This window comes from Xyrauchen texanus, chromosome 46 (genome assembly GCF_025860055.1).
Source record: "Xyrauchen texanus isolate HMW12.3.18 chromosome 46, RBS_HiC_50CHRs, whole genome shotgun sequence".
NCBI lineage: Eukaryota > Metazoa > Chordata > Actinopteri > Cypriniformes > Catostomidae > Xyrauchen > Xyrauchen texanus.
The window spans coordinates 10,866,613-10,894,041 of NC_068321.1; the positions used below are offsets into that span (position 1 = coordinate 10,866,613).

At 38.4% G+C, this 27,429-nt stretch overlaps 2 protein-coding genes across 2 annotated transcripts in view; one reads left to right on the forward strand and one right to left on the reverse strand.

The window, feature by feature from the left end:
* Positions 1-11,968, reverse strand: part of LOC127637895 (proprotein convertase subtilisin/kexin type 5) — a 39,150-nt gene extending 27,182 nt beyond the window's left edge. Inside the window, exons 1-5 of the mRNA XM_052119135.1 lie at positions 11,693-11,968; positions 8,364-8,567; positions 6,600-6,668; positions 4,427-4,469; positions 2,350-2,495 (exon numbers count right to left, since the gene is read on the reverse strand). Coding sequence (XP_051975095.1) covers positions 2,350-2,495; positions 4,427-4,469; positions 6,600-6,668; positions 8,364-8,567; positions 11,693-11,900 — 670 coding nt within the window. The 5' untranslated portion in view covers positions 11,901-11,968. The remainder of the gene's footprint in view (positions 1-2,349; positions 2,496-4,426; positions 4,470-6,599; positions 6,669-8,363; positions 8,568-11,692) is intronic.
* Positions 11,969-16,587: 4,619 nt separating this feature from the next.
* otud7a (OTU deubiquitinase 7A) overlaps positions 16,588-27,429 on the forward strand; it is a 99,397-nt gene continuing 88,555 nt past the window's right edge. The window contains exon 1 of the mRNA XM_052119371.1: positions 16,588-16,716. The gene's annotated coding sequence lies outside the window, so the exon portion shown is untranslated. The remainder of the gene's footprint in view (positions 16,717-27,429) is intronic.

Genomic DNA, 27,429 nt, shown 5'->3' on the forward strand with positions numbered 1-27,429 from the left:
TTTCATAGTGTCCAAAAATGTCTCCACGTGTCCAAAAGCCTCTTCAAACAGATAAAACATTATAACTGTACATAAGAACTAATTACACATGGAAACCCGCAGATGTGATTTTATAAATTATATTTCACAGAATGAGGGCCTTTTGACTCAATGAGTCTGCATCATGTACTGGTGGCCATATGTAACATTGTGCTTCATGTGGGTTATCTAATGATCATACCAACCGAATAAAGGTCCCCCCAGGTATCAAATGCCATGCCGATGTTCACTCTAGTTTTAGTTCGACCACGATTACATTCCCGCTTAGCCAGATGGGATTCATTATATAATTTTTTTTGGGGGGGGGCTTACTCAGAGTTTGTGTATTAGTCGTTGTTGTGCTGGGAGCTGATCGTTTGCTGGATTCCATCTCTAAGAGAAGGTTACCAAGTGCTGCAGACTGTCTGTTGACGCTGTTTAATAGCGGAAGAGAAGCTATTTCTGAGGCAAGGCTCTCGGGAGCACGCAAAAATGTCACATCTTATGGAATTTCCCGGCAAAACCGACCCGCTCCCTTCACATAAAAATCAGTCTACGTGCTTTAATAGGCAACCTAGGAAGTCCGGGAAGGGCTCATTTTTTAAGTTGCGTTACAAGCTGTTCCTACATGCAATGAAGGATTCATCAGATGAATTCAAACCGATAATTTGCAAGCTGAAGAGTCATTTGGATTGATTCATTTAAATAACCAGCTCATAGGAGTCATTTGTTCATGAATCAGACTGAACTCTGTTCGTTTTTGAGCACAACCAACAAACACAACACGTTAGAAAGAGGTGTTTTGGAGTCATTTCGCAGTACTCTTGGTTTACTTACAGTTGTCTCTGTATATTAAAATGAAATAGTAGAAAATATTTTAACATCTAAATAATTCACCTTTACCAGACTGTATATTGCATTTTTGAGTGTGGCAGCATTTCAGCTGGTCACAGGTAATGAATTGTCATCAGTTAAACATAAAAGCATTTTAAAGTTGAATATTTTTCTAATCTGTAACAAACACCAGAACAATTCATCTTACCTTTTCTTCACATCTAACATCTCACATAAATCTCTTTTCTCTGTGAATGTATCCATTTATCTATCTCTCTCTTTTCCACAGTCTCTAGACATTCTACATGACTGGTCAGACAGGAATTAATGACCCAGATCAGAAACTGGATCTTAAACAATGTGTGGCATGGAGTGAGAGAGAGAAATTGGCAGACAGAGCAAAAAGAGAGGAAGCCTACATGGAAATATAGTATCACACACACACACACACACACACACACACACACACACACACACACACACACACACACACACACACACACATTTACAGTGGGGTACAAAATCTGAGGCCACAATGTCAACTATAATTTAAACCTAGAAATTAGAACGTTTTAGGATTTTGACCATTTTAAAACAAAACAAAAAGAAATGATTAGGATTCTGCACTATTTCTACGAATTACAAATTTCAGAGGTCTACAAATTTAAGCAAAGTTATGACAATGTTATTTCCATTGTATGAAAGATCAGATTTCCTTTTTTTCTACTAAAGCACACAAGATGCTCTTTGGAACAGTCTCAAATCATGCTGGACAACATGGATCATCGGGTTTTGCATAAACTTGTGGAGTCCATGGCAGCTCAAGTGCAAGCTGTCATTAAAGAAAAAGAGACATACACCAAAATAGAAATTCTGAGAAGAAATTCTGAGAAAAAAAGCACAGTAAAGTTTTTATTATTATTTTTTTGAAAAGTAGGAACAGGTCGATATTATATTTTGAGGTATCAACATTATGCCACAAATGCTGTTTGAGCCTAACTTGTATTGAATCCAGAATATTCCTTTAAATTACAGAAATGCAAATAAGCAATCATTTTCAATCTCAGACATTTGGACCTCACTGTAAATGTGTATATGAATTACAGTATATATTACTAAGTACAGAATATATATAATCCCATAAACATTCACAGCGCTGACCTGCACAGACTTTGCATTAACCATATTTGCATCCAATGACCAATACGGCCTTCATTTCCTATTCAAATGAGTGTGCAAGACTGTGCTGCTACGCACATCAATATTTCCCCTATAAAGCACACAAAATGATCTTATAATATAATATAATATCATATAAATATCTTTATTTTAAGTTAAAACTTACATTAGTTTGAATGACTTCATGAATGGACTCTACTGTGAATGCTTTAGGCCAGATTTAACCAACCAATGTAATGTGAGTTTACAGCAAAGGCTATCAGACAGGAAATCTAAAGAGAACTTTAGTGATTCATTCAGAGGAAGCAGTATACACACTGTTCAGGAAGTATCCAGGCTGGCAAGTGAGACAGAGGGTATCACTCCGACAGTCCAGACAGGGCTCTAGGCAGCTGATACACAGTCCTCTACCCCGGTCCTCATTGGTCCTCTGGGGACAGTGCTGACGACACTGGTGTCGGTATCTTCACAGAGAGATAATGAACAATAGGGTTGTCACACATTGAGCGTTAACATTCAATGGAGTGTTTAAACACTGAGCAGACACGTCCGCATTAATACTTTTTCGAGTGAAAAAAAACAGTTCCCAAAGTATGCAGTTAAGATGAGCATTTTCAAAACGCTCAGTTTCTAGTGGAGGAAAACAATGTTCAAGTGTGGATAAGAGGCATAGACTTAGAGAAAATATATGCATTTTTCAAACAGAAACATATTAGTGTGGACTAATATTCGTTTTCATTAAAAAACTCTGTTTTCACCGTTTTTCATAGTATGTGGTAATGGACAGCGCTTTCTAAACATTTCATTTTCAGTAGAGGAAAACAGTGTTCTAGTGTGGATGATTAATGTGTTTTCACACTAATAGTTTTTCGACTGTTTACCATTTCCCAACGTCATTGTTTCGCAAAGTATGACTGACTAGAAAGCATTTTCGAATGTTTCCATTTTTGGTGAAGAAAAACATTTTTTCCAGTGTGGATAAGAGGCTTAAACGTGTTGTACGAGAGGCTGGTGTTTTCAGTCATATCACTCATCCAGTTACAGTAGAGTAGCCAACTGTGCTTATGGCATTACATATACAAAAGACTTTAGAGCAACTTGAGTAGCAATTGCCTTTGTTAACTCACACTTGGATCAAAGAAACACTTTGATTCACAAACTCCTCCTTCAGGGTAGGGAGTATAATGAAAGCTGTGACTATGGCAGCCCAGGGCAATGAGTTGGTTTTGCTTCAACAGAGGCAGACTGGGGGACCAGAGAAACCAACCCACACCAGTCCAAAACCATGGCACACCTGCGGCAGTGTTGCTGCTCATATTTATCCATCAAAGATTCAAATTGATGACTTTAATATTAATCTAAAATGTAGAAACTAGTAATAATAAAAACTGAGCAGGTGTGCCCAAACCTTTGACTCAAGTTTTATGTATTAGAACTTAAAAAGGAAAATCAAAGAAACTTAAAACTAATGGTATAAAACAATGTAAACCACATATTTGCATCAAGTTAAACACACATCTTAGTCAAGTTCAGCATTGATGAGCATTGCACAGAGGTGCCTCACTTTGGAACTGAACACTTAACCAAGATGTTTGAGTGGACAACAGCTGCCATGGCAACCGTGCAAGCACAATGAAAGTATTTGGAATTTTAGGGGGGATTAACATTGCTCTTTTCCTCACTGAGTGGACATTCATTAGTCAGGACTCTAAATCCAGCCTCTCGTACAACACTCTCAAACTCTCTGAGCAATGAAAGTCCTTCAGCTTCAACCAAACGAAGGGAAGTGGAGCTCAAATTAGCAAGAAGAGATTACACGGCTCTCGGGAATACTTGATACTGATTGGTCAGTTGCAATATTCATTGGTCAAATATTGCTGAATAATGAACGCTTTCCATAGCAACACTGACTAAAAACTGATCCAGGCAATCTTATTTCTGCATAGCTGAGTTATGTATTGTATCAATTCATGGCCTATACAAGTAGTAAGCTAATAAAGTGACTTCAACTCAAGTCAATATTTCATGTCCATATATTTAATTGGTAAGTAGATGTCTAATAAGTGAGATAATGTATAGCCAGCTGGTCATTATTGCAAAATAAATCCAGAAAAAACTAATTAGTGCAAAGAGAGTGAGAGAAAGAGAGAAGATGGATTTAGTGAGCTCTGGGAAAAAAAAAATAATAAGAGCTGCCTCTATGTCGAGCAGCGTGGATATCAGGTATCTGGGCGAGACTTAACTAAAAGTGAAATCTGATGCACACAATAGCTGGAGGCCATAACACACAATCAAACCTCTGTTCTCATCACAGTGTCTATGCAACATGGTTAATTGAAGCACCAAAAGGCTTTAGCATAGGATAAAAACTTATGATGCCAAACTAGAAACTTACAGGAAGTAACCATCTGTGCAGCTGTTACAAACCTCTGGGTCATCTGTTGTGGGCATAAAAAAACGCAGTGATTATTCTACCAAACAAGGGTTATACCCACACCAGTGATAAATATTAAAACAGACAAATCACAGGAAAACAACCGGTTTCCACATCTGAGTAATAAAAGTAAGAACCCAGATCCTGATAACAATATGATTCATTGGACTACTTTACAATTACACTGTGTAACACATTTCTTTTTATTTATTTATTTATTTTTATTGCTGGGTAGAAGGTGTTGCTTTTGTGACCAGGACAGTGACATGTACATGTATACTGTAAATCACTTTCACGAATCAGCCCCCAAATGTAGTCTCCCATCATGTTCTCATTATACTGTACTTGGTAGCGGCATTCAAAGTCCAGTGTATCCTGACGGAAGTGCTCGCTTTGCTCCTCTGTGTACGCTCTGTGTAAGCTGTGAGGGATTTCAGAGGTGGAGCTGAGGAGAGAAACCCATACTACTCCAACTAAAAAGACCTCAACGGCTTGATTAGAGATCTTGGTCTCACCAAGTCCAATGTCGAGCTTTTGACATCTAGGCTCAAGCAATGAAACTTGCTGGATGAAAGTGCACAAATCACCGATCAGAGGAAGCGTCACCAAACTTTTTCCAGCTTCTTCACCCATCAAGATGGGCTCTGCTTCTGCCACAATGTGACCAGTCTGTTCGAGGCAATCGGAATCGTCTGTAACCAGAATGAGTGGTGCCTCTTCATTGACAGCTCATCCAGGAGCATCAAAGCCGTGCTACTCCATATTGGTAACAAGTACCCGTCTCTTCCCCTGGCTCTCTCTGTGCACCTCAAAGAGGATTACAACAGCATCAAGACCTCACTGGACGCCTTGAACTATGATGAGTACGGCTGGGAGGTCATAGGAGATTTCAAAATGCTAGCATTCCTGATGGGTCTCCAAGGCAGTTTTACCAAGTTTCCCTGCTATATTTGCCTTTGGGACAGCAGGGACACCAAGGCGCACTACCACAGACGGGACTGGCCACACCGAACCGAGTTCTCTGTGGGGAGGAACACCGTCAAGTGGGAGCCACTGGTGGACCCCTGGAAGGTGCTGATTCCACCACTGCACATCAAATTGGGCCTTATGAAACAATTTGTCAGAGCTCTAGATAAGGAGTTAGCAGCCTTAAAGTACCTTCAAGACTTCTTCCCTAAGCTGTCTGTGGCAAAGGTCAAAGCCTGTGTCTTCATTGGAGCACAGATAAAAAAAGATCCTGTAGTGCAAGGAATTCCCCAAGAAGCTCACTAGTAAGGAAAATGCAGCTTGGAACAACTTTGTCAAAGTGGTTCGGGGCTTCCTGGGCAATCACAAGGCTGAAAACTATGTGGGGCTGGTTGAGACTTTGGTGAAGAACTACGGCACAATGGGCTGTAGGATGTCCATATCATTGATGCTCATCTTGATAAATTCAAGGAGAACATACTTGGAGGAGCAAGGCGAGCGCTTCCATCAGGATATACTGGACTTTGAACGCTGCTACCAAGGACAGTATAACGAGAACATGATGGGAGACTACATTTGGGGGCTGATTCGTGAAAGTGATTTAGAGTATACTCGTAAATCTCGAAAAACTACTCACTTCTAAATCTTTTGTTGTCATTTTTGTATTACTTTCATATAAATACATGTTAAGTTGGATTCATATGTTGTTGTTTTCTGACTTTATGTGAACAAAAAGACACATATTCACCTGTTTTCTCATTGGAAATGGGTCATTGTCCTGGTCACAAAAGGACAAAAAAAAAGTTTGTGGGGAATAGAGGTTTTGTATACTTTTGAGGCATAAGCAGTTGGAAAAAACACTTACTACCCAGGAACAAAAATTGTGTTACATTTTTCCTCTAAAAGTATGACTTCTTTTCTTTTGCATGGAACACAGAAATACATGTTCTAGGCAGTAAGTTAGTCTACTGTAAGTCACCAGTCACTTTTATTTTATCCGTTTCTCATACAATGAAAGTGAATGGTGACAATGGTGCTCCACAGAAGATAGAAAGTAATATGGGGTTTAAAACAATATGAGGAAGAGTAAATGATGGCAGAATCTATTCTGTTAACATAAATTAACAAGTAAAAGCTTTTTTTAAAAAAAAAAATGCATGTTATTTACCCGTGGTACATGTTTTACAGCCAAAACCACAGTCTATACAATCTCGAGTGTCCGGGTCCTGAACTTGGCCTGCAGTACAAACAAAGGTATATCAATATCTGATGCCAAAATCCAATATACTCACTTATTATAAACAGGTTTAAAAAATGTATGGTGCTTAAAAATCATTGTTACTATTGCGTATTAGTGTTGGCTGTTTTCCAAAAATCCTAAATCAGCTCACACTGTTTGTACTATGGATATCAATGATGCCTGAAATTGTGCGGCTTTTTGAGGAGAGTTGTGCTTTACAAGCAATAAGACTTGTGAATTTTGCATGAAAATAAAACAAGCAAAAATCTCATAGAATTACATTGGAGGAGGGTCTTATCTATAGGCCGCACTCAGAATAAAGAATATTGGGGGTGGACTCTTTTGACTTTTGAAACCACCTAGCACCTATGTCTTTTCTAACTAACCAGACTAACAGTTTTCGTACAGTGGATTATCAAAAATCATAAAAATCCCATAGACTTACATTGATGGAATGTTCAAATGGGCCAATGGAATGTTTGTTAATTCAAATTCCGTCTGTCAAAAAATGTCAAATGTAAACAAATCTACAAAAAGCAATGAATCGCCTTTAAATAGTCCTCTCTCTCTCTCTCTCTCTCTCTCTCTCTCTCTCTCTCTCTCTCTCTCTCTCTCTCTCTCTCTCTCTCTCTCTCTCTCTCTCTCTCTCTCTCTCTCTCTCTCTCTCTCTCTCTCTCTCTCTCTCTCATCGCTTCATCCATCCAAAAATAAATCCAATCTCTTCATTTGTCCAACCAAACTCTCCATCCATCCATCCTTCCTTCCTTCCATCCAATCTCTTCATCTGTCCATCCATCCATTATCCATCCAGTCTCTACATACATCCATCCATCCAATCTCTTAATCCATCCATCCATACATCCATCCAAATCTCTTCATCCATACATCCGTCTCTCTATCTATCTGACGGTTTATCTGACTGATCTATTTTACAGTCTTGCTGCATCAAATATATCCATACTTCCCTACTATATAATATGCTAAAAATGGTATGCCAATGGAGTAGTATGTCTGAATCCACAGTATTCATAAAACAGTAAGCGAGAAATACCCGGATGACCTAATATTTCTGGCGAGATTCTGAAGTGTGGGGATTCCTATAATCCCTTGGGAGCTGAGGAGACATCACGTTCAAAACACTGGATTTAAAAGAATGTCGTTGAACTGCGAGTCAGAAGGCTCTTTTCAACTTTGTTTCTTGTGCTTAAATGGTGCTTGTTTAACAAAACCAGAGTGGATTATTTCCACAGTTGTTGACGTTACATCATATATTCAGGTCATGGGACATAGCCCATGTTCCCCGATGAAGTATATCCGAAATATACTCAGACTACTCACCTGCATACCGAGGTGAAGTGTGTCTTTCATCAAATTCAGACACAGGGTATTTCTGACTACCTAGCAAGCATGCTTGCTGGCGATTTGTCTTAACTATAATGTCTGTATAACCATCAAACTTCTACTTTTGAAACTAGTTTAAACTTTCAGTCAAGACTTTGTGAAGCCCACATTAAAGTTTATCTTGGCAAACTTCACTTAACTTAACTAGTTTCGCTTGTCACTTTTGATCTTTATTAAAAGGTGGAATACCTGAGATATTTAGCAGAGAAATAAATGTCTGTTACATAGCTAACCATAATAAGTACAGAACAAAGAGAGAAATTTGTGCATGGTAAAAGGAGATGTACTTACCAACCCCGCAAAGGACTGTCAGACAGATGCCACTCTGCAGCTTGTAACCTTCCCTGCATTTGGCACACACGTTGGCATCAGCACAGATCTCACAATCGGGCATACATGGAAGGCAGGTGTACTGGTCTCGGTCTGGATAAAACTCTCGTGGGCAGTAGAGTCTGCAATGACCCTGGTACAGGAAACGCTCCTTCCCCTCCTCATCTGAAATCAACCACAAAATCCAATTAACATTGGACTTTAACCCCCTCCATTCAAAATATCAGTATAACTGACCATAAACTAAATTAAGGTGTGGATTTATGAGTCAGTGGCTTCTTTTTAAAGCTAAAGTGTGCATTTTTTTATGTTAAAATGCTCGCTCCCATCCCTTAATCTGCAGACACAACTATAAGTAAGCCATTTGTATGTAAATTTTCTTAAAATGTGTAACACTGTGGCTCTAATGGTATCAAACATTGTGCTAAACATCTGGTCAGCCTGACATAGCAACATTGGCTCAACCAATGGCATGAGTTTGAGGTAAGTTTATCTGTTCAACCAAAGACTTATGGGACCTTAGCAGAACAAAAACGTCAACATCAACCACTATGTGATGATAGTGACACTTTGTAATATGGCACTTTTTGTACCACTGTCTCCCTAAGATGATTCGCTGATGTTCTTCCTCTTTTGTAAGTCGCTTTGGATAAAAGAATCTGCCAAATGAATAAATGTAAATGTAAATGTCAACATTTTTTCATTTAGAACATTTCGTCATCATTTTTATGTGAAATAAACAAAGCCTAGTCGCCCAGTAAGAATACATTTTCTAATGCTCGGTCTCCCATGCAAAACACTAATACATGAAACACAGATATCATCATCTGTTTGTGTCTATCATGAACTCTTCTTTAAATAGAATCAGAAGCAGGGTTCTGACTGATTTTGCCAAGACAGGGCATGTAAACAAGAGCAATTGAGAGAGATTGGGGACTTTTGGCAGTATTGTAGTTGTCACACACTGGTGCATGAGGTGAACATCCTCCCCCCTTATCCGCATCAGACAACAGTGAGGGAGATTAAGAATTACAACACTTTTCTTTGAGTTGGTTGAAAAAAAGGGTTGGCAGCCATGAAAGCCTTTCAAACAGAATTCAAAAGAGGGGCTCGGGTTCCAATGGACTGTCCACTAAAGTTTTCTTATTTTTCTTCTACTATTAAACTGATAGTTCACCCAAAAATGAAAATTATTTCATAATTTACTCACCTTCATGCTATCCCAGATTTGTGGGACTTTATTTCTTTCTTCAACAGAACACAAACAAAGCTTTTTGGAAGAATATCTCAGCTCTGTAGGTCCTCACAATGCAAGTGAATGGTTAACCGACTTTTGAAGCTCAAAACAGCAAATAAAGGCAACATAAAAGTAATCCACCCAACTCTAGGGGTTAAATATATATCTTAAGGAGCAATTTTATAGGTGTGGGTTAGAAATAGATCAATATTTAAGGTCTTTTTTTTACCCTAAATTCTCCTCCCTGCACAGTAGGGGGCGATATGCAGGAAGAATGTGAATCGCCAAAAACAAAAGAAAAAGAATGTGAAAGTGGAGATTTATAGGAAAAAGGGACTTAAATATTGATCTCTCACCCACACCTATCATATTGCTTCACAATACATGGATTTAACCACTGGAGTCAGAACAATGACAGATAACAATTATGCTACCATTATGTGCTTTTTGGGGTTTCAAAGTTCTGGCCACCATTCACTTGCATTGTGAGGACCAACAGAGCTGAGATATTCTTGTAAAAATCTTTGTTTGTGTTCAGCAGAAGAAAGAAAGTCACACAACTCTGGGATGGCATGAGGGTGAGTAAATTATCAGATGATTCCAATTTTTGGTGAGCTATCCCTTTAACTTGCTGTTTGTGCATCAAACTACCCAGCCTTCCTTGCTCTACTTGTTTCAGCATAGTGGCCCTGAGCTACTACGGGCTTCAGCCCGCATTAGCCCGTGCGTTAATGCGCCCCTAACGGTCAGTCATAGCAACTGCGTTTCCATCCAACAATTTTTATGTGCATTTTGAATGGAAATGTTTGATATGCGAGTAAACTCTCAAATTTAGAATAAAATCGAATGCGCTAGGAGGAGGTGGATTTTCTAGAGTTTCGCATTAGTTAGTGCGTGGACTGAGGCATGCACAAAAGAAACATTAACGGCAGTGGCTACTGTTTTAATCATATTAACAAGGTATTTTTTAACTTTGTTAAAACGCAACCTTTTCTTCACATTAAGTGTGAAGAATACTTCACAGTATACAAGTTACCTTATGCATGGTGGTTTAAAGTGTATTTTTGAATATCGATTGGATTATTGTTAAAAATCATTGTAAATTCAATTATGGCATGTTTAAAATGACCTTAGTTTCAGCTCTTCTCATAATTAAAAGCGCTAAATACACTTTCATGTTTGAGGTCATTAAACAAACCCTCTTTTGAGGTAAGCAGTCTTTGTTACTTTGATAAATAGGGAGAGCCGCCTCATTGTTTTTTTACTACAGCAGCTGTGCAGGGAGAACTGGGAGGTTTGCCTTCACAATTGTCTCTTGGAAAACCCCTTTGTGAACCTGCACAATGCTGCAACATATTCCTTGACCAAACCAGCCCAAACTAAATAAAACATTTTTTTAAAAACTGCAGATTGGAAAGTAGGCCTACTTTTAAATATAACATCAATTGTAATAGCAAAACTTACATTGTCCATATATATTATTGCCACAATTAACTATGCTTTAGCAAAACAAGGATAACGAATAAATAATTAGCTACACATTAATTACATCTAGGTCATGCAATTACATATTAACATGAAGAATAATGCATGGTGGTATCGAAATATATTCCCTTTAATATTTTGCTATTGTTTGCTACATTAGATTAGATTCAATGTTCCCTTGAGTAGTCCTATATAGTAAAAATCAGAGAAGCGCAGTTCATCAGCGCATGCGCACTGGCAGCGGATAGCTCGGGGGAATATGGGGCCGTTCACAGAGAAGGCATTTTGGATCATTTCGCGAACTGTTTTCCAAAGTAAACATCAGCTATGCGCCGCGTCTCGCTGTATGGTAAGCGAACGTTTTTAAAACGCAAAATTACAAACAACTTCAACTGTTAAAAAAGCGCCTCGAGACACCTGCGTGCTCTATTCGCCTATTGCATTTTTAGTGCAATGAAATTTTCTGTGTGTGAACGGCCCCTAAGAATGGTCCCAATTGAAGCACCTGTTTAATTCAATAGTCATTTCAGCGTCAAGCAACATAACACAATATTAAAGTATAATTTACCTAAACCACAAGCGGTGCACTCGAATAGCTCATGACCCTCACACTCCGCACAGGTTGGATGACATAAAACGCACTGATTTTTAAGTAGGAACTGTCCGCTGGCGCAGGACGGCAACGCGGATTTGGCTTGTATAAAACCGAAACAGCATGATAATAAAAGCAAAGTCCTCAAACCAGCGTTCATCGTTCGCGATGTTCTGGAACGCATCTATTCGCGATGCAAAGAGAAGTCCATTCAACAAAGTGGGTCAGTCCTGCGCTGCCAATGACAAAGGGCCGTCTAAATAACAAAACTTGCCCTACAAGTTGGTTACAAGGGGATTGGTCAACAAGATGGGTTCCACCCTTTTCTGTGGTCCATTGAGCATTTGACAAACTTACACAAACTTAAAATACAGTAGCTTAGCTAGTGTTCATGTAATTGGTAAATAACCTCCATTGACACTTTATAACTTTTTCTTACAGTATAAATATTATTTATGAGAGTTTTAACCAGACATCATTCATGAGTATTTTGGACATGCATAGGCTATACTGTGGCCCCAAAAAGAATTCGAACACTTAAATTCAAGTTCAATACAAGTTCAGTCAACAGCATTTGTGGCACAATATTGATTACCACAAAACATAACTTCTACTTGTCTCTCCTTTTAGGCACTTACAGTGGAAGTATACATGCAGCCGCCATGTGCGGACCCGCTACATGTAGAATAAAACAGCTTTTATAAGGTTACTGATATGACTGGAGTCTCCATTTTATACATGTTTTGCAAAATTAAAATTCATGACTTTAGGAGTTAAACTTTTTTTAATGAGGAAAAAATTACTTTTACTTGTAGTGAAACCAGAATATTCCTTTAAACTACACATAAAAATGTATGAATGCCATTGCCATAACCATAGAGCATCTGCAACAAATGATGATCTCTTTGGAACTGTGTAACTGTGCTCTCTCTCAATTCAATTCAATTCAATGGGCTTTATTGGCATGAAAGTTTCAAAAACAATGTTGTCAAAGCATCATAGAATAAATAAAATAGAATAACAGCAAAATACATTTTGTCCAATAACTTGGACAGTATATAATATAATTATTAGTCATATATAAATAACAGCAATATATAAATTATTATTATTATTTGACCACATCACATTGTGTTTGTCCAGAGATAGATCTATCTCTCTCTCTCTCTCTCTCTCTCTCTCTCTCTCTCTCTCTCTCTCTCTCTCTCTCTCTCTCTCTCTCTCTCTCTCTCTCATTAAGGATGGGACTTTGACTGGGACATTAACTTTCTTGATGTAGAGCCACTTTAGTGTGGATTTTGCTCTGTGGGTGGCAGAAGTCCCAGTACTCGTGCAGATTGCTGCATTTCCCTTGTTTACCTCCAGGAATTTTCTGTATATGAAATCTATCTGTGAAAAATGATGAAACATCATTTGAAAAATGAAAAAGATGCTGCCATTGTACTTCAATGTAGGAATGGTGTTTTCAATTTCATAAGTTTTGTTAGAATTGAATAAGCAATTAGAATTGAATAAACTGAATAAAGATTATACCTTTTTGGAATAAATTAGTTAAAAATGTTGTCAGAAAAAGAAAAAAAAAAGAACATTTTATAAACAGTGTCTTATAGAACAATCTGATTAGGCAATAAAAGATTTCAAAAGGGGGAAATTGTGTTTATTTACAATAAAATCTGTAGGGACCTTAGTGAAAAACGATGAGGTCTTAATAGCCAGCAGAGAGCGTCAGAGTTCACTGAATGTGAGATCTCCAGCCAAAGGATCTGCTTTGTTTTAATTGCAATAACATTCTTGTCTTTATTCTGTGATTTTCCTATCAACATATGACAATACTTAAAAGACAATTTCCCAAAGAGTTTATCATACTGGCCAAATAAAACCATTAAAATACTCAAATCAACACACGTACGCTCAGATGAAGAAAATCATGATGACATTCCAAATAGCCTGTAAATATGTAGATTATAATGTTTACTGTAGGTCTATGTATTCAAATGACAGGCGAAATAGATCTGTTCACCCGTGACGTCAATTTTCCAATGGGTTTTTATAATGGAGTTTATCCATTTATGAGTAAAATATAGGTCTGCAATAAACATTAATTGAGGATAAATTACACGATGTTGTAAGAAAAGGACTACAAATACCACAAGCATGTGATTGAACGTTCCTGACGAAACAAAAAACCGTTGTGTGCTGCATCATTTGTTTATGTTTTAGACCAAAACGTACAAATATCTAAAAGTAATGCCCTAATTTACTTCTATATCCAAAACCCGAACCCATGGCTCGAAAATGATAATTATATTTTTGGTTTTTGGACTTCAACATGAACAGCTTTATTCAGATGAATGGTAGCAAAATACCAAACTTATTGAATTCAGTAAAAATATTGCATTGTCGAATTGGTCAACAAGCCAACACAGATAACTAATTTGAATTTCAATTTCAAAATATATGAATCAAATAGATAATTGATATTGGACATTTTTAACCTGAATGTTATCTCAAGTAAATGACAAATCGCAGTAAAAGGCAGTGACAAGTGAAAGTACCAGACACCATCATCTTGCCATCAATATAAATATCACTTTATTGCCACTGGTCAGTTGCTTTCATAAATCAATAATTCATTTGGGCATTGTTTCATTTAAAAACATTCATAAATGCATTCAAGAGGGGGCCTGTGTAGCTCAGCGAGTATGATGACTACCACCTGGAGTCACGAGTTCAAATCCAGGGCGTGCTGACCAAATTGACTCCTTTTCTTCCAATTTAGAATGCCCAATTCCCACTACTTAATAGGTCCTCATGGTGGTGTAGTTACTCACCTCAATCCGGGTGGTGGAGGACAAATCTCAGTTGCCTCCACTTCTGAGACCGTCAATCCTTGCATTTTATAACGTGGCTTGTTGTGCATGACACCGCAGACAGAGCCGGATTATCCATAAGGGCACTTGGGCCAGTGCCCAGGGGCACCAACCATTCACAACCACTAGGGGGGCACCACATGACACAAGCTTTAAAAATATTTTTCGTAAATTGTTATATTATTAACTTGAAATTCTTGAAAGACCATACATAACTTGTTTATGAACACTAATTTAACAATAATAATAATAATAATAATAATAATAATAATAAATTATAAATAAATGAAGATTACATGACCACTATCACCCCCCCCTCCCCAATCTGTCACAGTTGAGTTGGTCCACAACAATTACTGCGCAAATGTGTCATTTTTTTAACGGCTACAGAAAATGAATCAAAATCCAAAATGGACAGACGGCAATTGAGTGGTTTCGCAAAAAGAAGATTAAAGAAAGAGAAGGACGCTAGACGTTTAGCTACAATAAAAAATGTTCCAGGGATCTACAATTTTTTTGTTAGATCACTAGTTTTTTGGGAGAACACTGGAATTGCAGACACCAGCAGCGCTAAGTATGACACCGCTGGCTCTGCTAGCGGGGGAGATGCAGCAGCTGCTAATATTAGTCAGGGCGTCGGCGATGACCGCCAGGCGAATGAGGATATTCTCCTTGTCCTTGGGGGAGACAGGAGCGAGGAAGACTCGGGTGAGGAAGAGGATATTAATGAAGGTAAATATTAGGGGTGGGACGGTACATGTAAGTTATTCATATTGAACCGAAACGGTACGGGCGTCACGTCTCGGTGCACGAATTTACACGGAGAATACACGGTATAAAAATAAATAAAACTAAATAGCGATACATATCGCTCTATTTCGCATAATGAACAGTCTGATCAAGATTGCAATGCTGGTGTGTGTGTGTGTGTGTGTGTGTGTGTGTGTGTGTGTGTGTGTGTGTGTGTGTGTGTGTGTGTGTGTGTGTGTGTGCGCGCGATCGAACTGTGTGTGTGTGAGAGAGACACTGATCTATTATAGAATGTCATTATATAGATCAGTGGAGAGAGAGAGCGAGAGAGAGAGGCGCAGGTGCGATCGAACTGTGTGTGTGTGTGTGTGTGTGTGCGTGTGTGTGTGTGTGTGTGTGACGTGAGAGAGAGAGAGCCGTGGGCGCGATCAAACATAAAAACATACTCCGTCATTTTGTTCATCCAGGACATCATTCAAACTGCAAAGTGTTTACTTATATTCGTGTACACTCGCAATAAAACACAACAAAGTGCTTTTGTCACACTCTAAACTCTTGTCAAACTGTAACATACAACTGTCACCCAACAAAACACACACACACACACAAATCTGTTTATTTTTAAGTTACACATTCTACATTGATTAAAAATCAAATGTGTTTTAATGGTAGTATTAATAAATTGAGACATTTGAATATAGTGCTCACTGCTCATATTCCTACATGTATGTAGTTGGACAAGTTATGAAATTACATTGGAGAAATCACCTTGATTATGTCTTGTCTGATTTGGGGGGGGGGGGGGGGTTTGAGGTATAGTGCCCAGGGGCACCACACTGTCTTGATACGGCCCTGACCGCAGAGACTTCCAGCATGCGGAGACTCATGCTATTCTCCAAGCCAATATTATAATGAAAAAACAACATTTTGATTTTATTATTATTATTATGAAATTGACTAGCCTACAAATTTTTGCATGTAATGACATTTCTATAATAATAATTGTGTTTTTATAGAAATTGGACGTTTAAGTGTACATTTTGAATAATTTATTGAATAAATCATTTCATTTTGAGTTCTAGTCAAACAGACTGAGCCAGCAGTCTTGATGGACAGCTGTTTTCTCCTTATTACGTCATTTAAGAGGCGTGAGAGTGATGGCGGTGACTAGGCGGAGTCTATTGCTCCTTTACGTCATTCAGGAGGGAGGTGGGCGTGTCTTCTGTGCCACTGCTGCATCTGTGAATGACATGAGGATGTGAGAGAAAACAGCGACAGAGAGACGGACGGGGGCTGTCTAGGGTATATGTTTTTAAAGCCATTCGCGAGCGGACTGATATATGGACGATGAGGAATACTATAAGGACTGACTGAGGAACAGTAAGTACACCTCTTTCTGTTTTCTCGGGGTAAAGAACATTCGCATAAGGCTGTATCACTGCGCACCCGGGGCAGGTGCACCTGTATTTCTGGACGTGCCTGGACCGTTATACGGCTCGTCTTGCGGGTATACAGTAGCCTATTTGTCCCCCAATCGTGGCCGTTTTGAACAAAGGATCTTGGGTTTAATTATTTGTGAAAAAATATTATTTTGGTGGATCTGAGGTAAGGGCGTCTTTCCAGTACATCACCAGCAAATGCTTTGCAACTGAATGGTCCATGTAGATATTATATGTCTTTATATATTAGTATTGGTTGTGACTGTTGCGTAACAGCGCTGACAAGAAAAATCCATTTATGGATTAAAAATAATACTCAATTACATTACATTTTATGTAAGAGGAGTATGATGAAATTATTCAGTGTTGTATGGTTGGTTCTCTTTCATTGCTTTTATACGCACGCAGAAATCAGCGTGCTCCAGTTTATATATGTCAAGGAGGCTCTTTGGTTATTCAACCTATATAGGCTAGATGCCTTTAATATAAAGCCTAGTTTGTAGGTGCTCTAGCTGCCTGTGAACAGCCCACCTAGAGAGCTGTCTGCCAATGGTGCGTTTAGTCCCTTGAGCTGTGCTATGCGTTTACTTTTATTTTATTTGGGGTTAGGCTTAAGTTGATTTAGGAGATATTGTGGCCTTTTCCTGCCTTAAGAAATATTGTGGCATTGATGCAGGCCAAAAGAACAAGTAGTTTTGTAAAAGTATTTAATAACAAATGATTATGATGATCTAATACAAGGGTTTTCAACCTTTACAGACCCAGGGACCCCTAATAAAAAAGCTAGATTTTTAAGGTAACACTTTATTGCAACTTTATTTAATAACACTAGCAAACACTTATCTCATAATGCTCAACAAATGATAAATGTATGCATTTGCACACATTTAAGAATAAAGTTTCAAATATATGTTGTTTTTTACATGTGTTGAAAGAAAATCCTATATGTTTTATATATCTGTCTATAGGCAACACTTACTAAGGCCCTCAGTGGTTGAAAACCCATTATAAAGAGGTATTCTGCAACTAACCCTAAAATGCATTTGTTACTTTACCCCCATAAAATGCATATGTGGGTCAATAAAGACCCAGGTGAAATCCTGATGCTTATTCTTTATATAAAACAACAGTAATAAGGAAAAATATTTTATTAATTGTCCAGGAGACATCTAACCTCAGGTTGCAGGGACTGTCCATGTAATTGGTCTAATGTCATGCACTTTGGGTAAAAGCATCAGCTGATTGACAACTTTCTATATGTTCACACAACACATAAATATGAAGATGAACATGGAATTTAACATAATGTATATTTAATTACATAATTGATGGAAAATAAAAACAATCAAAGTGTTACACGTATAATACCAGTGTTAAATGCATAAACACATGGATCATATACGACCCACATATGAATTCTAGTGGGTAATATTTATGTGACTTTATGTGTTGTGTGAATTCTAGGGGGTAGTAATGCAAACTCTCTTATAATTAAAAAAATATATTTATCTAAATGTTTAAAAAAGTATGTTCACATGGCAATAGTTCAAATTCATGTCTTCTGAAGTGATCATTTGATTTTAGATTAGAACAAAAAAAATCTTGGCTCCTTTTCCTTTTTTGATTATACTATCTAGTGCTTGAGTGCTAGATGGCGCTAGGAAGAGTAATTGAGCTTGAAATCACGATCGCCAAGGAGACTGCTGATGTCAAGATTTATAGTGAAAACAGAGTTATATTTTGATCTGTTCTCACCCAAAACGGATTATATCGCTTAAGACATGGATTTAACCCCTGGAGTCTTTTGGATTACTTTTATGCTGCCTTTGTGTTTTTTGGAGCTTAAAAGTTTTGGCCACCATTCACTTGCATTGTATGGAACTACAGAGATGAAGTATTCTTCTAAAAATCTTACTTTGTGTTTTGCATAAGAAAGAAAGTCATACACATCTGGTATTGCATGATGGAGAGTAAATAATGAGAGAATTAGCATTTTTGGGTGAACTATACCTTTAACTGAGGAATACTGGAGTGTCAGATGAAAAGGCCACTTTGTGTCAAATTAATGTCTTAAAATTATACGGCTGTGTCATTTTTGACCCACATATGCATTTTAGGATTAAAATAGACCAACACTTGTGTAATGATCCAATTATTGTTTGCTATGGTTTCTTAACCATATAAGTTATTACATGTAGGCCTGAATTTAGACTTTGCCTTCATCAAGCACTTGTCCAAAAGCTTTAGCATCAAATAGCACCCGCTAGATCATTGGATGACTTGCTGACACCTCTAGGCTCACTGAATCCCTTGATTTTTTTTCCTTTGGCTTATTAACAGCTTGTTTGTAAGTGGAGATTTTCACACATTCTAAGTTAGACGTTTATGGCAATGCAGCAAGTCCTCTATTGTGTAGACTGGCTTTATATAAGTTAATGCTCTCCATCTCCTTGTTTTGTCTTTGACCATTTAGACATGGGGATTGTGCAACATAAAAAAACACCTGAATGATCAAGAAATTTTTATTTGCAATACTGCAAAACAAAATATGGCAAAATATAATATATCTTTTAAAGGAATAGTTCACCCAAAAAATCATTATGTACTCACTCTCATATAGTTCCAAAGCTGTATGACTTAATCACAAAAGATTAATCTTTTAAAAAATATTGTGGCAAGACTGGGGCTGTTAAGGTCTAAATTGACCAAAAAAGTCCAAAGGAAAAGAGTGAAATTAAGTTGTTATTCACTAATAATTTTTGTATCTATGAGATGTTAACTGCTTCTACTGGATAAGTACCTCAACACAATCAGAGCTGTACGGCTTCAGAAGACTAAAACTATAGCACTCAAGTAGCATGGACTACCTTTATGAGACTTATGTTTTTTTTTACACTTTTTTGTTATTTTGGAGCTTGACAGCCAAAGTCCTTGTTCGCTTTCCACAACATCACCTTTTGCTTACCACAAAAGCGAGCAAGTCATAAGGTTTGAAACGACACGAGGGTGAGTAAATAAAGACAGAATTTTCATTTTTGGGTGAACTATCCCTTAATTATTGACTTACAATTTGCGCTGACAGCCATAAATCCTACCAGGGACTTGTTGGATGTTAAACTCAAAGTATTAGGAAATGACAGAAAGATAGACAGAGAAAGAGAAATTTGATTGATCCCAGAGGATACATTTAAAAGACAAATCAGGTCCCACCTAGATGTGAGAAATGCATCGCATTGCCTCCCAAACATAAGGCTGTGTTCCATTGCTATTCGCAACAGACAAGCCGCCCTATTTCAAAGGCAGAAAGGCCTCTCTGATTGTTGTGTCATCTTATTAAATGCCTCACCAAAGTGGGTGGCATAAAAGAGTAAATATGACCTTGACCAGACTGTTTCAGATGCTGTCAAATAATCCAGCATGCCCTATTTGTTCTAGTCTGCAGGACTCCAGCCTTTTATTTTTTCCAAAACAGAGAAAGAATAATGTTTCGGAAACAGATGGAACAATCAGGGCAAGGCACCAACGCGGAAACCAAGGGTTGTTGCATCTACTGAGGGCCTGTGTGCGGTGGGGCACCATCACTGATCAGTGGCTACATGGAATTCTGTCCATGTCACAAACACTTTACCAGCTGAAAGGCTCAGTGGAAATGATGTTATTTAATTCTAAGTTATTAGAATAAATAGTATAGGAAAAAATAGTCAAAAATCCTATAGAGACTTCACAGAATATCACAGAGCAGGGGTTGGCAACCTATGGCACATGTGCCAGAATTGACACACTTAAGAACACACATATTGTACCAACCTGCTAACAACCACTCAGATTGTTTAACAATTGCACAGCAGCACCCAAGCAACCACCTAGCCCCCATCCAGAACACCCTACCAACCACCTAGCACCTAACTAGAACACCCTATAATACTAGTATACCCGAGCAACCACCTAACAACCACCAAGAACACACATACTGTACCAACCTGCTAACAACCACTCTGGATGTATAGCAACTGCACAACAATACCCTAGCAACCACAGAGCCTCCATCCAGAGAACCTAACCAGAACACCCTAGCAACTACTCAGAACACCTGAGCAACCACCCAGAACACGCATTCTGTACCAAGCTGCTAACCAGCCCTCTGATTTTTTAGCAACTGAACAGCAACATCCTAGTAACCATCTAGCCCCCATCCAGAACACCTTATCAACTACCCAGAACACCCTATCAACCACCTAGCATTCACTGAGAACACATACTGTACCAAATTGATAACAATCACTCCGATTGTTTAGCAGCTGCACAGCAACACCCTAGCAACCATCTAGCCCCCATCCAGAGCACCCTACCAACCAGCTACCAGCTACCAACACCCTAGCAACCCCTCAGAATACCCAAGCTACCGCTCAGAACACTCATAGTGTACCAACCTGTAAACAACCACTCCGATTGTTTAGCAACTGCACAGCAACACCCTAGCAACCACCTAGCCCATCCAGAACACCTTATCAACCACCCAGAACACCCTAGCAACCACCTAGCATTCACCGAGAACACATACTGTACCAAATTGTTAACAATCACTCCGATTGTTTATCAGCTGCACAGCAACATAGCAACCATCTAGCCCCCATTCAGACACCCTACCAACCAGCTACCACCCAACCAGAACACCCATGCAAGCACTCAGAGCACCCGAACAACCACCTATCAATCACCCCGAACACATATACTGTACCGACCTGCTAACAACCACTCTGTTTGTTTAGCAACTGCTCAGCAACACCCCAGCAATTACCTAGCCCCCATCTAGAACACCCTACTAACCAGAACACCCAAGCAACCACCTAGTAACCACCCAGAACACACATACTGTACCAACCTGTTAACAACCACTCCAGTTGTTTAACAACTGCTCAGCAACACCCTAGCATCATGGGGCAAATATTGCATGGGCAAACACCACCCAAATTATCATATACACATTTTATAAAATGTAAAACCCTAGTGCTATACAAGCTTCACATTTTAGAATGCTTAATTTAGATAAGGCTATATTTAGTGTGAAAAGGATAGTGGTTTAAATATAGCAACTAAATAACAGCTGTAATATGTATTCTCTGTTTAGCTTGAGAAAGACTGGTGTTGTCCTCTTTTGAGTGTTTGTGGCTATGTAAAGATTATCAAGTCTTTGTCACTGTTGCTCAAATGGGTTTACAAAGCAAGCTCATCCCATCAAAGCAGAAGCTGGCTGTTCTTTTTTCTATAGCATTCCATCTGCCTCCCACCTCATTCTCCAAAAGTTTTAGTCCTTGAGATTAGATGAAATGAGTCAAGTGGTCCACAGCAATCAGTGCTCATTCACTACACAGCCTTTTAAAGTGCTACCCGCTCCCTCCGTGGCTCCACAGGTGGGGAAGCAATATTAAGTGGTCTCCCTGCAGGCAGGGAGAGGTCATTCAGAGGGCGAAAGGGATTGTTGGGAGGAATGGTTCAGAGAGAGAGAGAGAGAGAATATTGAAAGATACAGGTGGTTTTCTGGATGGGGCAGGTTTCCCTATGATCTCTGTCATTCATTCTCTGCATTTTTACTCTTACCATCTATACTGATTGTCAGTAAATATCTCGCTCAGATATTACAGATAGATCTAGAAATAAAGAAAAAGCTCATCCCAAATGTAAAAGAAGTTATTCAAAGGTCATAGAGTTTTGAAATCTTCAAAATTTCAAAAGCTTGGGAACTTTCAGACTTTAAGCATAAAATATTTTAAGTGTTTTTCAAAGTAATTTTTGAGTGACAGCTGAAAACTTGAGAAGGGTTGATGATAAGGTATTATGTGATATTACCTACAAAGATATAATGCATTTCCTATTGCTACATTTCTCCACAGAAATTGGCTTTGGCAAGCAGCTCGCATTCTTTGCAAAGCATCCATGACAGACCGACAGACCCAAGTGCTATTCTAAGGAGATTGCATGGCTGTATGGTTGATTTTATGCACCTGTTAGTATTGGGTTTGGCTGAAATTGCACAACAATTAGAAGGGGAAGTCCATATAATTTTGCCCATATTCCTGTAGCTTTATGAAGCTGGTACAGACTTTGGTAGAAGTCACCAGCTGCATTACCTAGTGTCCTTAAGAAATATCAGCTTATCCTCCCTTAAGGTTCATAAGTGAGATCATCAGGCAAACTTCAGCCTCTGACTGACAGTCTGTTGAAGCACTCAAAGTGGGGTGAGGAATCTGGACGACAGCTTGGAGACTGAACCAAGAACAGTGGATCTCGGAATGAGACCCTGACAGGCAAAATATACCACTTAATCTGACCAACGTCAGGTCACGTCAGGACTCTGTTGTTTAAGGTTGAGGAACAATTTGGAGGTGGCTAGCTGTATTTTGAGGACAAATTGAAAAGCTTTTGTGATGGAGGCCTGAGGGCTGTTTGGGGCTGATGTTTGAGTCTATGAATATTTTCAGAACACTGGTTAAAGATCAGCACAAAAGGGTGACTTTCACTCAAAACTTCTTTGGCAGCAGGTGATGATTAAGTTGCATGTTTAGTTTTAGTTGGACTATCTGGTTGGCCCATCAATAAATTGAGGAAAGTAATAGTTTCATTTGAAAATTCCTACAAAAGGTCTTGGAATGTTTGCATAATTGCAAATGTCTTTCATTTACAAAATTCCACACATATCCCTGCCCTTTATTTGTGTTTTCTCATTCTATTTTCATGTTTTGAATAAAGGCTGTGTAGATAGATTTCAATATTTTGTCTACTTTGATGTCTGCCATCAGTTAGCAATAAGAGTGTAGTACTTTCAGCTCTGTTTAACATGTTTTAACATATTTAAAATTATTGTGCAGAATTCATCCCAGCTTTTCCCCACAATCAGCACAGAAAGTGCATAAAGGTGCCATGTGTGGGTTTTGCATTTTAACACGTATGTTATGCACATAATCTGATATATATACCAGATCAAATTTGAGGTGTAAACGCTAATCCATCCTGAATGAATCCTGGCAGCAGTGTACTGCCACCCGTCATCTGTCAATCAACCACTGCGCTAAAACAAGAGTTTAAACTTTGCTGTTTACATGCGGCTTTAAAAGGAAATAACCGTCTGATCGGAAAACAAGAGATTCACGGCTCATCTTTAGTGTGTCTGATATCAACACAGATGACAAGCACGAACACCTGAAGCCCCTTTAATACAGTTAATACAGTAGAATAATGGGTAATTCTGCTTGACGTTGCATTTGTGCTTAGATAGAATGTCAACCGCATCTGGAAGAAACAGCTCGCCATTTTTTCGCGCTTTCTTTTTTGTGACTTTGTTGTGGTTTATTAAAATGCAGTAACACACTGACATAGTGATTTATGGATGATGTCATGAACCAGAGATCCCTCCAAATCCGATCACAGAGACAACTTTATATTGTAATATAGATATTGTAATACCAGGTGGAAACGGGGACCTATTCTCATAACTCATATATCTTAATAACAGAGTTCATTGGTTTGTAAAAATGTTTTCTATGGGAGTAAAATTTTAACGTTTTTGTACGAGCCAACGCATACAATTTCTTACAATTTCTGGTACTCTTGCCATACGCATTCAATTGGATGTCTTTTGCCATTATTCCGCATCTCAGGATGTATTTTGCGTATCTCGCCATGAGCGTGGCGTTGTTAAGATGACGTGTCAGAAAGTTAAAAATAATCCAACTTTAAAAACACGTCACATGACCCCTGCATTCTTTTCCATTCTATTGAACTTCTATTGAACTAGCTGTTTGAATGCAAGAACACATCTCATGTAAACTCCCCATGAGAAACGCATCCTATTAGGGTCAGTTGTAACCAGAATTTAGGACTGATTAGAATCTTTATTTCTTATCATGTTAATAAGGAGCAGGGCTGGTCAGTATTACTTTATATACTGTGCATCGGTAGACAAGTATCAGGAGATTAGGTTATACTGCTTATACCATAATAGACCCACAGCATAATTAAAAAATTCCAGCAAAAAGATAATTAGGAGTGCTGCCCTTGAGACTAAAGGGCACCTGCTTTGTGACACTTGTGCTTTGTAAATTTGAGTAGCTCTGCTTTTGAGAGTCGGTCTGATCCAAACATAAATCCTCTTCTTTTTGTCTTTCCTTTCTCCTATGCTATTGGCTTCATCAGATTGTATTAATTCATGTCCTACTTCTGCCTAGCTGAAGCATGCAGATATTCTCCTAACGTAGTGGAATGCCCTAGTTTGTTCCAGTGAGTATAGAAAGTATATAAAGTTTAATTATTCACCCACCTGCTCCTCCTTTATGACATCATGAAGGGTCCTTGCAGTGTATTAATCTGAATTGCAATATAGATTAATTGAGAAATAAACCTGTTCACCCTTGTGAATGCATCTAGAAACTTCAGTCATTTTCAAGTGGTATGGATAGTTTGTTTTAGTAAAATACAACTGTAATTGATGTGTGCACATATGTACACTCACTTACCACTTTATTATGAACACTATGGTCCTAATAAAATGCCCAACGTGGCCTTCTGCTGTTGTAGTCCATCCGCCTCAAGTTTCGACGTGTTGTGCATTCTGAGATGCTCTTCTGCTCAGTACAATTGTACAAAGTTACCGTAGCCTTTCTGTCAGCTCAAACCAGTCTGGCCATTCTCTGTTGACCTCTCTCATCAACAAAACGTTTCCATCCTCGGAACTTTCGCTTACTGGATGTTTTTGGCACCATTCTGGGTAAACTCTCCAGGTGCAGGGTTGGCTAAACTAGAGTTTACTCCGAATGGTGCCAAAAAAAAAAAAAAAAAAAAAAAAAAGAATCCAGCTCCAACACACCTGCCTGTAATTTTCAATCATGCCACGATCAAAATTACTGAAATCAAAAAATGTTCCCCATTCTGATGGTTGATGTGAATATTAACTGAATCTCCTGGCCTGTATCTGCATGATTTTATGCAATGCACTGCTGCCAAATGATTGGCTGATTAGATAATCACATTTATATTTTGCATACAATTGGGGTCATATACATACAGTATATGTGTGTGTGAAATTACAAATTATATTATCAGCATAAAGCAATTTGAAAAAAAAGTTTAAAAGAAAAATGTACACAAATTTTTAAATTTCATGGTTTGTCCCCATTTTGCTTTAATGGCATGGACAAAACCTGATGATCCATGTTATCCCAGAATGCTCCAAAGTGCGTCTTGTTAGCTTCAATGGAGGCAAGGAAATAGGACTTTGAGGAAGAAGTTTACATGGTCATTGTCAAAAATTTGATTACATTTGATTAGTGACCTATAAATAGTGCAGAATCTTACATATTACTTAATTTGACATAATAACAATTCTTTGTTTAACATTTTTCAAAATCATCAAACTTTCATCAAAAAGAAAAAAAAAAAATCTCTAAGACCTTTTGAGTCCACTTGTAGACAAGCTATGGAGCTTCAATTTCAAATGTCACTTCATGAATGCAATATGACCAAAATATGTCAGCTGCAGTCCGATAGCAACAGGAAAATTTCAACATACTTGAAGTGCTTCTCACTCGGTTGTTGTCGAGACATAGCAAAAAACAAAGTCAGTGCCACTCCTACTCTGATAAGGCACATTTTAGCTTTTGTGTAAGGTTCCTTTTTTAACTAATCCAAGAACAACCCTTTGTAACAGCGGCGGCCCCTGAACTAAATTTAAATTAATTTTAATGGTCCAAAATTTGGGTGCCAGACAGGTTTAGGCCTGTCAAAATGATTACATCGCCAGGATAGCTCTAAAAGCCACCAATTACATGAAATAAAACAATAACAAAATAGTGTAACAAAGCACAAGTGTATTAAATTAACAAAGAAAACAGTAAACAAAAGGCAATGAGTCAAAAGACTCAAAATACCAGAAATAATTAAACACCAACAGAAATATCACATTACAGATATAACATAATAAGTCAAGTGTGTGTGTGTGTGTGTGTGTGTGTGTGTGTGTGTAGTTGAGAGTTAAGGCAGTAGGAGTGTTGGTGAAAGGTGCATGCTGGGTTATGGAGAGTTTGTGATGTACCTGACTGACTGTGGGCAATACTGCAGAATGCAGAGAGAGTCCAAAAAACGGGTAGGTCAGAAAACTTTTTTTTTCTCCACTCACAGCTTGGCACACCAAAACTTCAGCTCACTCCAGTCTCCAATCTCTCTTTTTCTGTTGTGACAACCCCCCTTCAACTATCTTCCTGGTTACCTTTATAGCTGACAAAAGTGTTGTCACCTGGTGATCTGACAAGCAGCCATTTTAGATGGTAATGGTGGAGGATCCTTAAAGGGGCAGTGCGTAGTTAAACCATGATTTGCAAAACAGAAGAGCTAGTGTCCAATAAAGACAAAAGCTGAAGAGGCAACCTACATTTACATTTATGCATTTGGCAGACACTTTTATCCAAAGTGACTTACAGAGCCCTTATTACAGGGACAATCCCCCCAGAGCAACCTGGAGTAAAGTGCCTTGCTCAAGGACACAATGGTGGTGGCTGTGGGGCTCAAACCAGCATCATTCTGATTTCCAGATTGCCAGTTATGTGCTTAGACCACTACACCATCACCACTCCATAACCTCTTACAAAACACCTTCATCTCTACA